At 54.5% G+C, this 13,557-nt stretch overlaps 1 protein-coding gene across 1 annotated transcript in view; it reads left to right on the forward strand.

The window, feature by feature from the left end:
* LOC119108245 (glycerophosphocholine cholinephosphodiesterase ENPP6) overlaps positions 1 to 9,204 on the forward strand; it is a 31,726-nt gene extending 22,522 nt beyond the window's left edge. Inside the window, exons 4-7 of the mRNA XM_037231825.1 lie at positions 5,704 to 5,803; positions 6,361 to 6,585; positions 7,837 to 8,092; positions 9,194 to 9,204. Coding sequence (XP_037087720.1) covers positions 5,704 to 5,803; positions 6,361 to 6,585; positions 7,837 to 8,092; positions 9,194 to 9,204 — 592 coding nt within the window. The remainder of the gene's footprint in view (positions 1 to 5,703; positions 5,804 to 6,360; positions 6,586 to 7,836; positions 8,093 to 9,193) is intronic.
* The last annotated feature ends 4,353 nt before the right edge of the window (positions 9,205 to 13,557 follow it).

The raw sequence follows: 13,557 nt of genomic DNA on the forward strand, positions 1-13,557 counted from the left end.
GCCCTTCAAGAACTTCTCTGAAAACCATGCATTGAAACAATTATCATATTGCTTCTTACCTCTTGGCACTCCTCACCAATGCTATTCATATTTTGACCTGTGAAAAGAAAGGGAGGAATAACTGGAATAAATAAATAAAAGGTGCAGTTAGTACCAAGTTCTGAGTGCCAGCCTGTACCAGTCACTACCAGTCCTGTAACATGACTTGCACATTTACTAAAAGGTGTTTGTATCTAAGTTTACTTTCCACATACTCATTATGCTGTTTTACAGGTATATTTGGGAAAAATCATGAGTTCTTGGGTTGGGCCAATGAGAAAACAATCTGCTTTTAAACAATTGCTGCATTAAAACTAACAACTGCTATTTATGCAATAGTATTGATAATGTTATTGAAAGTTTTGGCCACCCCCCCCCCCCCTCATGGCCCATGGCTTGTTAGACACAAAATGGGGGCAAAAAATAAATCACACCTTCGCACAGGAACTTTTCTGGCTCCAACAACATTCGCATAGCTTTTAAACATTACCTTAGCTAATCTTACAGTAGTTGAGAATGAAAGGCAAATATACTTCTTCAAGCTCTATTTGATGTGTCATCCAGTTTCATATGAGAATGTTGCATGTTAGTTTAGCCCATCGAGAGTTGAGCCTAGACTTTGTCTCTAAATCAGATTGAAACAACTGAACTTGAATGTCACTGCACTTTTAGATCCATCCCAGTATTGCTGGTGCTAGACTAGAATTATTATTAACATTAAAAATATAATTTACACTTTAATCCATATTTTTGTCAAAAACAGTACCTTCATTTATAAATTAATGATCTGTTGTTGAACTAGAATTCGATCTGGATGCTGATGCCAAAAACTATAACTGAACATACTGCTTCTAGAGGCAAATAACTAAACACTTTTACTTCTATCACTATGAACGCTATGAAAGTAATGAGGGGGATAGAAATGTTTTACACTTACTATGCCACACAGTTACCTCAACACCCTGGACATGCAGCCAAAACGTACTAAAATATACCATGAGTGCCATTCTGCTACTTACCTAATCAACCCAGGGTAACATACAGTTGCTACTAAGCATATAAACAAGTTTATTTATACTAATTCTAATTCTTATCTGAACTGGAATTGGACTTGATCTGAGCTTCGATGCCAAAAATATATTGGGACGCCGTTTTAATGCAAATAGCTAACCAAGCCCTTCTTCTACCACTTTACAAGCTACGAAACTGACAGGAGGATGGAAGGTTTATATTTCATGTGGCACGCAGTTACCTCGGCGGTCAAGGCATGCAGCAAAAACCCTAAAATATAAAATTACTTACCTCCCCCTTGCCAACGTGCCAATTTTCTACTACTAAAGTAATCGATCAGGGGCAACATACAAGGCTTTTTTTACAAGACCTTCTTTCAACCCCGCTTTTGTCATCGTTGCGATCCATTTTACATGTTTCCAAGAAGTATGAAATACAAGTCTTTCAATGAAATATTTAAGGATATGTTGTGCATAAATCGTGTGAGATAACTAGAAGCACAAATTTAATATCTAAATCGGCCTACCCCTTGATCATATGCCTATCACTTAAACCTTTCCAAAGGGGTTTGAACCCCATGGATGTAGGTTATCTACAAATATGACGCTATGGTAGCGATGAGCTGGAGGGTTGGTGGTTGGTTTCAGTCAATAGGCGTTAAAAATACCTTTGTTGAGTAGGGGGTGCGGTGGGGTCACAATTAAATGGAGTCCGGAACTGGGCTTATTCTTAGTTGATGCTGTTATCCGAAAACGACCATTCCACAAATCAGTAGAGAGCGAAAAGAATGCGTCAGCTTTCAAGGTCAGAAAGGTGATTCTATGATCAGTTCTCAGCGTTTGCTGAAAACTACATGCAAGAATGAACTCTGGTAATGTGTTTTCTTAATGCTGTATGGTATTCTCCGATGATTAAGCTTTTGGCAAGCACTGTAAGCAAAATGTTTTGGAATTATTTATCAAGTATTAAAACCGGGTCAAGGCACTTATCCTGTCAATATGCCCATGTTACCCATGTTCAGTATACCCATATTACCCATGTTCAGTAACCATATCTGTTATACTAGGTGGAATAAGACTGCAACAGAAAATGTTATTCTTTGGCTCATTGTTTTGTGTGAAGGTTATTGTTTTTGAAGTTTATAGTAATATATGTACATACTTAGTAGTTTATATTTATGCCCCATACTTCTTCTTCCTTTGATCATGTGTACAAAATTTAGGTCTGTGAAAGTATGAGTAAATACAATACCTTTGACATTAAATGAATCAGGAATAAGTTCAGTTCCACTGGTGCCTAGAGCTTAAACATTACAGAACCCTTCACAAAAGTCCACAGCTAAGTAGGGACATAGTCATGCAATTATGCAATTATTTTGCACACTCACATGTGGCCACTCACCAAAGCCACCAAAAAATGTATTAGCTCTATTGTGACACATTTTCTAAGAATCAATCTGGTGAAACTTGAATCTTATTAACCAGGCAGGCATGCACATGGATCCCAGGAGTGGGTCCAGGTTCTCTAGCATTCCATGTGTACAGAATTCTGCTAGTTTTTTCCCCATACTCTAGCTTATGTTCATACTGAGGAACAGGTGTCAGGTATAATTTCAGTAATAAGATGATATTGTGGACCTGTTCACATTCCACAGGCATGATGATGCAGCTAGAAACATTCTGTGTGGCATTAAAAGGATAATAAAAAACATTTGCAACAAGCTGCAAACCAAACAGCATTCTGTATGAGTTTTAAGGGTGTACCAGTGGTACCTCCCATTCAAGAGTGCATTCTTTAAGGAGGCCAACCTCTGTAAGGAGATCTTTTTCTGGAAAGGTGTTACATGCAACTTGGGATTAAGGTTGTGTCAGTGGTAGGTTGGAGGGCAGTGGCATAGCCAGTTGTGCATTTGACTGCCAACTGTTATTCATAACTGTATTTGGGGCTGCAGGTGAGACTGGCAATGTGACAGCTACTGCCTGCCCTTGGGGAGTGGGCACTATCCAGGGAAAGGGAAAAAAGCCTGGAAGCATGAACAAACTACATAAAATACAGTCTATGGATCAAAGGCTTCAGTTCCAGGTAAGCTGTGAATGTGGTTTCCTAGAGCTCATACTTGCTTACCATTCGCTTTGAAAACAATAATTAGGCTGTGTTTGACCTGGTTGTTACAATCAGTTGTCAACTGTCAGTATTGTATGATTGTAATGCATGCTTGTGATGTGTGTGCCTGCTATCATTGCTACTTAGTGATTTGGCCTTATGTCAGAGACAAGTGCCATAAAAGGGAATGTTCCAAGTTTTAAACTACTGGTATACTTTTAAGTCGAAAAGACTGCTCTAGACAACACAAATTCTCTATTTAGTGACTGTCCTCCCTCAATATGTCTTTGGTTGATAAGGTACCTTGCACACCATTGATTGAGAGGGCCAGTGGACAGCTGCTAGCTGACAAATGCCAGATTTAAACAATTCAATAATGATGTGTTCTTGGCCTTAGTGCCTGCATGCTTGACAGAATGGCAGGATTTGAATGATGTTTTTATAGCATTATGGATACAGGGTGGCATTGAAAAAGTCATCAACATGTGTACACACCCTTACATAGTGCAGTTCAGAAACTGAAGGGATTCAGGTCTCGAGAAAGGTAGGGCTGTGTACTGAACTCAAACGATTTTCAAAGCGGGCTATTTCAGTACAAACCCCCATGCAGATGTTGAATACTGTCTTTAAGGATTTGTCTCTTGCATAGAAAGTGTCATATAATTTCCATTGCCTTCCTCTGTTTGTTATGATTAGTGACATCAAGTGGTGATGGGATTTGCATTTGGTAGTAGGGCAGTAAAGTTTATTGGGTAAGCCACTGATCAGTTACGTTTTTTTAGCACAAAATGGCCAAAGAAGCCCACCTGCTTTCTGATAAATGCTCGTCATCGATAAGGTCAAGCTCAGGATATCACCTATAAAGACAGATCACTGATGATACGTTACATTCTTGTTGCAGTGCTATGCAGATACCCGCCCTCAAATCGGGGGATGGTAACATCTGTCTCAAGATCGAATACAGTCACGATAAACCGTAATGCACTTGTTCGGAAAACACGTGACAATTCAACGCTGGAGCCCTTGCCAGCTCAAGAAGAAGCCTGGAAAAGACATCTACCTTCATCGTGTGATGAGTATAGGCCCGTCTCGACAGCCCACATCCAAAACGGACATCTAGAAGAACGGGACCATGAACACGAACAGTTGTGGACTGCGGAGAAAAACAACGGTGTTTCCATGAAGCCTCCCATTGGATGTTGCGTGACCGCGCCGGCAGAAAACGCCAATAGTCTGGCTTATGTCTCACCAAACGCCAGTGGGCCGGACATTCAACCACTGAACGACACTGGTGTGGGTACGGCCACGGAGCACGCCACTGATGTGGACACGGCCGTACAGAATGGCGACGGGGCGGACATGACAGCATCGAAAGAAAACTCCGCAGACGCGCTAGCGCGTCACGCGCGAGCACCGGATGTACCTACATCGAACGGACATCGTCCGGTTACAATACCGCAGAAGGAAAACGTTTCGGCTGTGCCGACGTTAAACGCGAGCGGTCACTGCGTGGCCCCGTGGGGCCAGAATGGGCAGGGTGTTGTGACGTCGGACAGTGCAGATTTCATGTGGGCAGGCTCAGACGAATACGACCCATTGTCTGCGGCTGAGAGGGGTTTAGAGTCTTTAAAAGCATCGCAAAACAAAATTCAGCCGTCCGAAACGGACAAAACGAGTGGTAGCTGCGCCCCAGCATTGCAAAAACAAACAGAATCAGATGTGATTACACACAGTGAGAACGACGCATATCAAACTGTTCCGAATGGAAGCACACATCTGATGAGCACTGATCAGAGTGGGTCACCTCAAAGCGGAAGCATGGCCGTCAACCAATGGCAGGCAAGCAGCGAACCTGCGACAGCCACTGCCGGTGAAAGCCGACCGTTGGCTGAGGCCGGCCAGGAGGCGCCGCGGTTGCGAGACGAGGGATCCGGCCGCGCGACCCTGAGAAAGCGGAGTCCGCCACTGGGCGGCGGACCCGCGGCGACATGTCGGCGACAGGCGTCCCCGCCGGGCAAACGTCAGTTGGAAGCCAGGTCAGTCCAGCTCGTCTGTGGCATTCAGGTGCTGGTATTGCGCCGTGCTGGCTGTTAATGCGGGCCTCGTGAAACTGTGCAAACGGGACAGACTTGGGTTTGCGTATACCACAGGTGCGGGCTATTCGAAACATTGTTAGAAACGTACGTCCGTTTCTGGAGATACCAATGGAGTGCCGCTGGAATGACTTCGATGCATAGTCATATCGGCGTAAAGTTGTCCTGACCTCGCTCACGCATTCACGTGTAGTCATCCGAGGGGGGGGGGGAGGGGGGGGAGGAGACCCCCCGGTAGCATTAACATGTCTCTCTGGGAAACAGGTCTCGTACTAGGAACGGAGTATGGAGCGAACCCTTATTTCGCATACCCATAGGTTAAGCGATCAACATATCGCACGTTTCTATGCTTGAAAAGACCATTACGCAAGAGGCTGCCGCCAGCGTACCAGCTAACATGCCGCCCCCTTCCCCGATGGCCGTTGAGTAGCGGTGATCTGACGTGACCGTGTTCCAGCCGTCAGCGACCGGATGTGGACGAGCGGTGTGGCGGCGGCGGCGGCGGCGACGACCCAGGCCAGACCGGGGGCGGCGAACTGCGGCCGCTCACCTCCGCGGTCAGTAAGGCTCGCCGGCCCGGTCCGCAGACAGGCGCGGTGTGTTCGCTTTTAAGACGGAGACCGCAAATGGTCCGCGAACGAGACGACTTGACAGCGAGCCACAGTGGACTGTTTGTTGTACGCCATGCTGCCATGGGCCGCGCATGCTGCACAGTTGGGCGTAGGCTCGCGCTGACAGCATGGCGGCGGATGTTTATGCTGTGAACGAGGCGAAACAGCACAAACAGGCAAACAAGCAGACTAGTAGGACTGCGATGCCGCAGAGGGGGTTATGCACACACTGCTCAATAGTTATCGTAGTTGGCCGAAGGCTCGTCACGATCCTGCTGTAAGTTACAAGCGTAAAAAGCGTCCTGAAAGCATTCGACGTTAGCTGCCCTGTCAGTATCAGTAGAGAACTAATGTGGTGGTTGTCAGCTGTTAGTTAAGGAAAACGTCCTCGAACGGAATGGCATTGTCTACGCGGAACTAGGACTGATCGCGGTGTTTGCCCCGTAATGGCCGGCCAACTCATTCTTTCCGCGTCGTCTCAGTATGTGCCCCGTCATTTTCAGGCCCCCGGCTCGCCGTCATCAGAGCAGCTTCCCGCACCTTTTGGGCCGACAGCCTCCGAACCTACCCCGGCCCGGGCTGGGCACGCGTCGTCGCCGCCCGACTCGGAGGATCTGCGGCTGATTGTGGACCGGCTGAAGATGAAGCTGGAGCAGCAGATGAAGGCCAAGCTTGGGCTGGAGGAAGAGGTCATTGGCTTGAGGCGGCGAGCGGCTGAGAAGGCGTCCGTATGCTCGCCGGGGGCATGTGGTGCCGCTTCCCGTGAACGGGCGAAGGTGACACCATGGGGCCGGAACGCATCCTTAGAGGAGCAGTCCCAGTCCCAGTCCCAGTCCCAGTCCCAGTCCCAGTCCCAGTCCCAGTCCCAGTCTCAGTCCTTGTCCCAGTCCCAGTGTTTGTCTCAGCCCCAGTCCCAGTCCCAGTCTCAGTCGGTGCCTGGCCGGCCTGCGGAGGAACCGGCGCGCCGCCAGCCAATGAAACCGCCAGCGGACGCACCCCGTGATGCCCACGCGCCGGCCGATTGCCCACCGCCAGCCAGGAGTACTAGCCAGCACCCTCCGGCTCGGGCGCCAGCCACCGGGTCGCCGGGCGTGCCTCGGCCCCCGGCGCCACCGCGGCCGCCGGAGCGCCGCCTGGAAGCCACCCTGCAGCGGCGCACGGCCGAGCGGGACGCGGCGCTCCGCTGGGCGGCGGCGCTGCACCGGGCGCTCGCGGCGCGCGGTCGTGAAGCCGCCGAGGTCGGCGCCCGGCTAGAGAAGGCGCGCGCCGACCTGGACCGGGCGAGGGCGGGGCGCGCCGCGGCCGGCGGAGGCGCGCGGCTGACCGAGGCGCGGGCCGAGCTCGGTGCGCTGAAGGCCGACCGGAGTCGGTGGGCGGCAAGCGCGGCCGAAGGGGCCGCTGAGCTGGCGCGGGCCAGGGTGGAGTTGGACGCGCTGCGAGCCGACGGCGAGAGGGTCCGAGCGCAGCTGGAGGAGAGGGACGCCAAGATCGCAGAGCTCCTCCGCGAGCTCGCCTCGGCTCAGACGGCCGCCTCGCCCGCCGCCGCTCGGTCGCCGCACGGCGAACAGGTTACCTCCGCGGCGGCAGACGGCGGTCCCCTATCCTCGCCGAGCGTCAGCTCATCGTCTGACGCCGGGCGGGCTGCACGGCCGACCGCCGCGGCGTCGGCACCCAGCCCCGGCTGGGACGCGGGGACGTCGGTCAGCGGGCCGCTCGGTCCAGAGGCGGCTGGTGTCGGCCAGGCCTCGGAAGCCGGAGCACCAAGCCCAGGCTCGATCCCGGCGGCGGATGCGGCGAGCAGCTCCAACTGGGGTGAAACGGAGGGCGAGGTCGACTCAGGTTCGCAGGATACTCGACGTGGCTGCGTGCAGAACGGGGTGTCGCCTATCGGAAATGATCCGACCCAGTACTACCTGGCTGAAGCGCCGCAGTCAGCCGGGCAGTTGGAGGACGATGAGGCGGACGACCGTCGTGCACAGGTGCTCAGCGACTCTGACGACGATGGCGGACAGCAGGAGGAGGAGACGGCGCCGAGGCCGCCGCCGTCCACAGTTTGTCGACGGATGCCGCTCTCTGTACTGCACCGAAACAGCCACCGCCACACCACCCTGCAGAAGATCCCGGAGCTGGACGAGCTCTCGTCCGACTGGGAGACGGACAGTTCGGACGAGCAGTCGGCGGGCGAGCTGCGCGCGCTCATCGCGCGCCTGGAGGCGGAACGGTGCGCCGCCGAGGGTGCGCGCCGGCGAGCTGGACGAGGTGGCCACGCGGCTCGACACCGAGCTCACAGTTGTCATCATCGAGTGCGAGGAGACGCGCCGACGCGCCGGCGACGCCGAGCAGCGGGCGCGCCGCGCCGCCGACGCCGGTGCCCGGCTGGCGGCCGAGAACGCTGAGCTGCGCCGCGGCCTGGCGCGGGCCGAGCTCGACCGGGCGGCGGCTGAGGCGGCGGCGGCGCCGCGGCGACCGGAGACGGCTGCCGCCGACGTCGGCCGGCTGGAGGCACGCCTCCAGGGTGCGGAGAGAGCGCGTGCGGCCGCCCTGGCGCTGACGGAGACGACGCTGGCCGAGCTGCGGGCCTCGGCGGCCGTAGTGCAGCGGCTGGAGGAGCAGCTCGCCGCCCTACAGCCGGAGGGCAGTCGGCCCCTCGCCACCGGACCGCCCGTCCAGCATCATGCCGTCAGAGCAGGCGCGGAGAAGGCGGCGGGCGGACTGGTGCGGTCCGAGCCGCAGCCGGCCGAGCCCAGTGCCGAGATCCGCCTCTTCTCGCTATTCGCCGTCCCGCCGCCAGCTCCCGAGCGGCCGCCGGCCGACGCAGAGGGTCTTTTGGCGAGTGCATGTGCCGTTAACCAGCCCCTGTCACCGTCGCTTCCTACTGACCGACCACTGCAGGGAGGTGCGGCTTCGAAACCGGGTGAGATCACACCGGAGCCAGCGCTGGTGCAGGCGTATCGTAATGTTGATGCGACAGGTCAGGCGCTGGCCGAATGCCCGGCGGCCGCGGCGACGTTTATCACATCTCATCCAGACCCTGCATTGGCGGAAAGTTCAGACGCCCTCTCCATTTGCGTTGCTTCTCAGGTCCGTGAGCGGAAGGAAGCAACACCCACTGCCTGTGATCTAGCGATCTCTGAGTCCTCGGATGAACCGTCGGCATCCTGTATATCTGCTCTCCCGATATTAGAGTCGCTTCCTGAATGGGACAAAGTCCTCGGCCCAACGGATGACAAGCTAGCCAGTGCTGGTCATCCGGACATCTGCGGCGAGTCGGCGTCTCCTCCGCCGACTGACGGTGGCCGCGTGTCGCTGCTGCCACCCGCCGTGCGACACCGCCAGCTCCTCTCTGACCACGACCCGCTCGAGCCCTCCGCCAGCGAGATCTTCGACTTCGACGAGCTTCGTTCCGACCGCGAGCCGACCGTGGCAGCCGTGGTTGAGCCGCCCTGTCACAGCGACTCCGCCGCCGGCGTTGACGGCGTCCGTCGCCATTTACGGGCGGCGGTGGCGGCTGCTGACCCCCGGTCTGTGCGGCTCTGGGCGGCGGCCGCGCCCGCGGCAGCGCCGCACCAGGTGGTCGCGCTGACCGCGGCGTTGGAGACGGCTCGCCGCCAGCTGGCCGCCGAGCGCGCGCGCCGGCCCGAGTCGTCCAGCCAGCGGATCGCGCGCTACACCGAGCTGGAGGTGCGCCGCCTGCAGGACGAGGCCGAGCGGCTGCGCGCCGAGGTGGACGCGCTGCGCCGCGGCCTGCTGGCCGAGCGCGGCTGGGTGCCCGAGGCCGAGCTGGAGCGAGCGCAGCGCGAGAGCGAGACGCTGCGCCGGCGGCTTGACGAGCTGGCGCTGACGCAGCGCGACCGGGAGGAGGCGCTGCGCCGTCCGCCGGAGGGCGAGGAGGCACGACGACAGGTGGAGGCGCTGGCGGATTGTGTGGCTGCGATGGAGGAGTCGTTTCACAAAGATGGTTCGTCGCACGGACGTCCTGCCGAACCAGGGGCGCCGCATGGGCCCAGTGGCGCCCCACTGATATCTGTTGACACGAGCGTGGTGTTGCACCGTGTACATGGCTCATTGTCGGTTCGCTCAGTCGAGCTGGATTAGTCACAAAGAGGGAATGGAGTCTCACGAATACGCCCGGACGTCTCAGCGAGCCGCCGGAGACCTTCGTACCGCCCTGCATGGCTGGATGCGACGGTGGCCGCGTCCGACTCGGTAGAGGCGAATCGGCGCTGAACTCGGCTTGCGTGCGAGAGAAACTGTGATCAGTATTAGTTGCACCGCCGGAAGGCGGCGCGGAGGGCAGACATGGAAACGGAGGCGTTCCGGCCAGTACGGAGCTCAAGCACTGGACGCCGTCGTTGACCCCGGAGGAGATGGAGACGTCTCCCGCGCTGGTACTTCAAATGTCCACTGCCGTCGGGAAAAGGCTGTGACCCGGCACAGTGTCTTGGTGAGGTGCCACCAGCGACTGGGGAAAGGCTCGACACCTCTCCTCCCCACCACTCAACCCCGGATGTCCCCCACCAAAACGCTGACGCCTTTGTCGTAACCGTAGTTGCCAGCCTTACGTTACCAATGTTGCCAGCCGCAGCCAGCTTCCTAGCGAGACCCTGGACCGGCCTGCGTTGGCGCCGGCGTGTCAGCACCGGTCGGTTTCGACCACACCCAGAGTCGCGCGGTCCTGGCCGGTCCTCAGTCTGCAAGGTCAGCACGCGAATGCGGCCGGCCCCGGCGCCACTGGTCGAGCGAGGAGCACGCTCGGCGGGCGGCAGTGGCAGCACGCGGCGCGGGCGGCGCCGTCCAGTCTGGCCCGCCCCGGCGCCGCACACTCTCCGCCGCGGCACTCCAGGTAAGCCAGGCCTTCTCCTTGTTCCTTTGTGTTTGTCCCACTTGATGGTTAGTGTATTGCATGAGGTCCCGCGCACTCTGGCCGTTTTTCCAAGCGCATGTACGGACTTTGAACAAAGGCTGGACGTTCTAAGGTAGCATCAGCTTTTTTAATGTAGCTGAAACACATCACAATGACGATGTATATGCCATGCAGCTTATCGAAGTCGCAGACAGGTGTATGGGCAAACACAACTGATATATCTGTATAGCTATATAAACGCACATTCATCTGCGATTTCATCTACTCTCACTCAACGGCCGGCCGTCCGCGGCCAGGCCGCCAGCTGCTGCTGCGGGCAGTACACCCTATTACGCGGCGTCGCCAGGTGACGCGGTGAAGCAGTTCTCCCCCTCCCTCAGGGGAGGGAACCGCTTCAGGCCTCCTTTGATCCTGTTCCGGTCGCCTCCCCGCCCTGTCCGATTCTGGTGGTGGCTCTCCCTTTGTTGGTGCCGAGATGGGGCGTAGCCATGGTAATGCTGGCCGCATTCATTGTTGAATAGTGCCGATATATTTGCTAGCTTTTCCCACTGCTGCTTCTGGTTGCCCGAGCCTGTTACCCTCTCCCCACGGCAGTTTGCTTCACCTTCGCCTTCTTAGGGAGCCTCAGAAGTCGAAGGCCCTATGAAGTTGAAAACTAAGCAACCCAGAGCCATGTGGGAAAATGGTATTCGAAAGCTCTCACCGAACTGCATCAGATGGGTGTGACTGAACAATGAGGAACGTGACCTCGTGGCAGTTCAAGCCAGGCCACGAGTCTAATAAGAGCTTGGTAGACTCATCGTGTTGTCTCAAGAAATAAGCATGCTTTGACGATCTGGAATACGGCGTTGAATAGCTTTGGCGAGAATCTGCCAGCTAGGCGCTACTGAATACAACACGTGTGACCTTTGATGTGTCGTGCCAGGCCGAGGAGGTCAAGGCAATTGTTGAATTGACGCGCCCGGTCACATCAGGAAATGTACAACCTGCAGCGATAAAGAGAAAAAAATCGTATAAGAGCTCTTTCAAAGCTGTTGAACATTTGTCATTCAGGTTTAAATGGTATGATCCTTTTTTCTTTTTCTTGTTGGTGGGCCAATGCAAGGCCTTTTTTCCCTCGACGGACTTAAAGTCACCTCCGAGGGGGGGGGGATTTACTTCCGGCACAAGGCCAGGCAACGATTCCTTTAAACCAACTTATGCTGTCCGGCGCAAAGCAAGAGAGAGGGTATTATGAAGTGACGTTACGTCAACCCGGCTCAGTTTTGTTCAGCAAGATTATAGCAAGTAAAGCAGACCGCAGCAGTATGTTTATTTCATCACGACACAACACGCATTCAGTACGTTTGAACGACAATGAGCCTCCTCACCGGCCCTTCCACCAGACTCCTCAGGTGCCGCGAGGCCTGCGTGGGGTGTCCGTGTCAGCGATGGCCTTGGCTCAGCTGACTTGTCGGCGACTTGTGCGATGAAAGGATGCCGGCCCGCTTCGTCGCATCAACGGGGAGATCAGTCGCGGGCTCCGCTGTCCGGCACGACCTTGTAGTGCCGTGTGATGTTATTGGGTCCTGGAAAGTCCTAACTAGGAAAAACCGTGACTCCTAGCCAAGCGGGAAAAACCTGCCATCTTTGCCAAATTATGCAGGAAAAAAACCTTTATTCAAATGAAAATGTCTAATCCTGTACTGTGCAAAAACTCAAAGAGGAGCACGAGCAAATCAGGATAAGAATCACTGAGGAGAGAATGGGGGTTGAATGGAAGCCGATAAGCGTTGATGTAATTGAGCGATTGTCTTTTGTGTGATCCCCGAGCGGTAAATCCGGTCACAAATGTGAAAGTTTGACCTAGTCTGAGTAACCTGGATACCCGGGGATTGCGATAGCGTACGGAGCCGCTGTAATGACTTAGAGTGATGTAGATATGAGGAATCTAGGAAACTGGTTTGTACTGCATTCTTGCGAGAAGTCAGCGATATTTGTCACTTCATAGTAGAATGTCATCGACATGACCACAAGAAAGAGGTCATAGATAATGAATGGTGGAAGTCGCGAGCTTTAAGTTTTCGCGTGTGTAAAAAATTAAACCCGGCCACGCAGAATTTCAGGGACGTACTCAAAAGTCCTCAGAATTCATTTCGGAAAAAACTCCTCCAAGCCCCCACCATGTAGGATGACCGTTAATGTTGGCTGGCTCATTGCCCCTGCTGGTGCCGACGGTTGCCTTTTTTCGCTGATCCCTGTTTATTCTGTCCTTGGTCCGGGTAAGTCCTGCAGGCATTCACAGACGGCGATGAATCAGTGTTGTTTGTCAAGGGCTGTCGTCGATAGCAGCGACGCCGACACGGGACTAGATGGAACCAACTGCGATGAACTAACCCAGCATGAGTTATGTGTTGAAACTAAGCGATCTCTGGTATGCTAGGAAGCTTTAGTTAGACGTAAATGCCAGGCAGAACTCCTAACTGGCACCTGAAACACTAAAAGTCGGCAAAGTCTTGGAAAGCTCTCGCAATGTGAGAAAAGCAGTTTAAGCCTTTCTTACCTGTATCCATATTGTGGCCTCGGACCTGATTGTGGAGGGGGGGGGGGGGGGGGGGGCAGCTGAGATCAGTGACCTTGATACATTCTGGACGTCCCAGATGAACGGGGCAGATACAACTTAGGGCCCGAGAGGCTAAACCAAACAGCGCGAAGGCCAGCACCCATCCTTCGATGCCTGGCTTTACCGTCCGAAGCGAGTTTTTAGTACGGATGGAATAACCACTCAGCCTGCACTGTCCTCGTCACTGTTCTGGCGTACAACACACACCGGTGCTTACACAACCTGCCGGCCAGT

Source organism: Pollicipes pollicipes, unplaced genomic scaffold, assembly GCF_011947565.3.
Source record: "Pollicipes pollicipes isolate AB1234 unplaced genomic scaffold, Ppol_2.1 Scaffold_6686;HRSCAF=7923_pilon_pilon_pilon, whole genome shotgun sequence".
NCBI classification, from domain to species: Eukaryota; Metazoa; Arthropoda; class Thecostraca; order Pollicipedomorpha; family Pollicipedidae; genus Pollicipes; species Pollicipes pollicipes.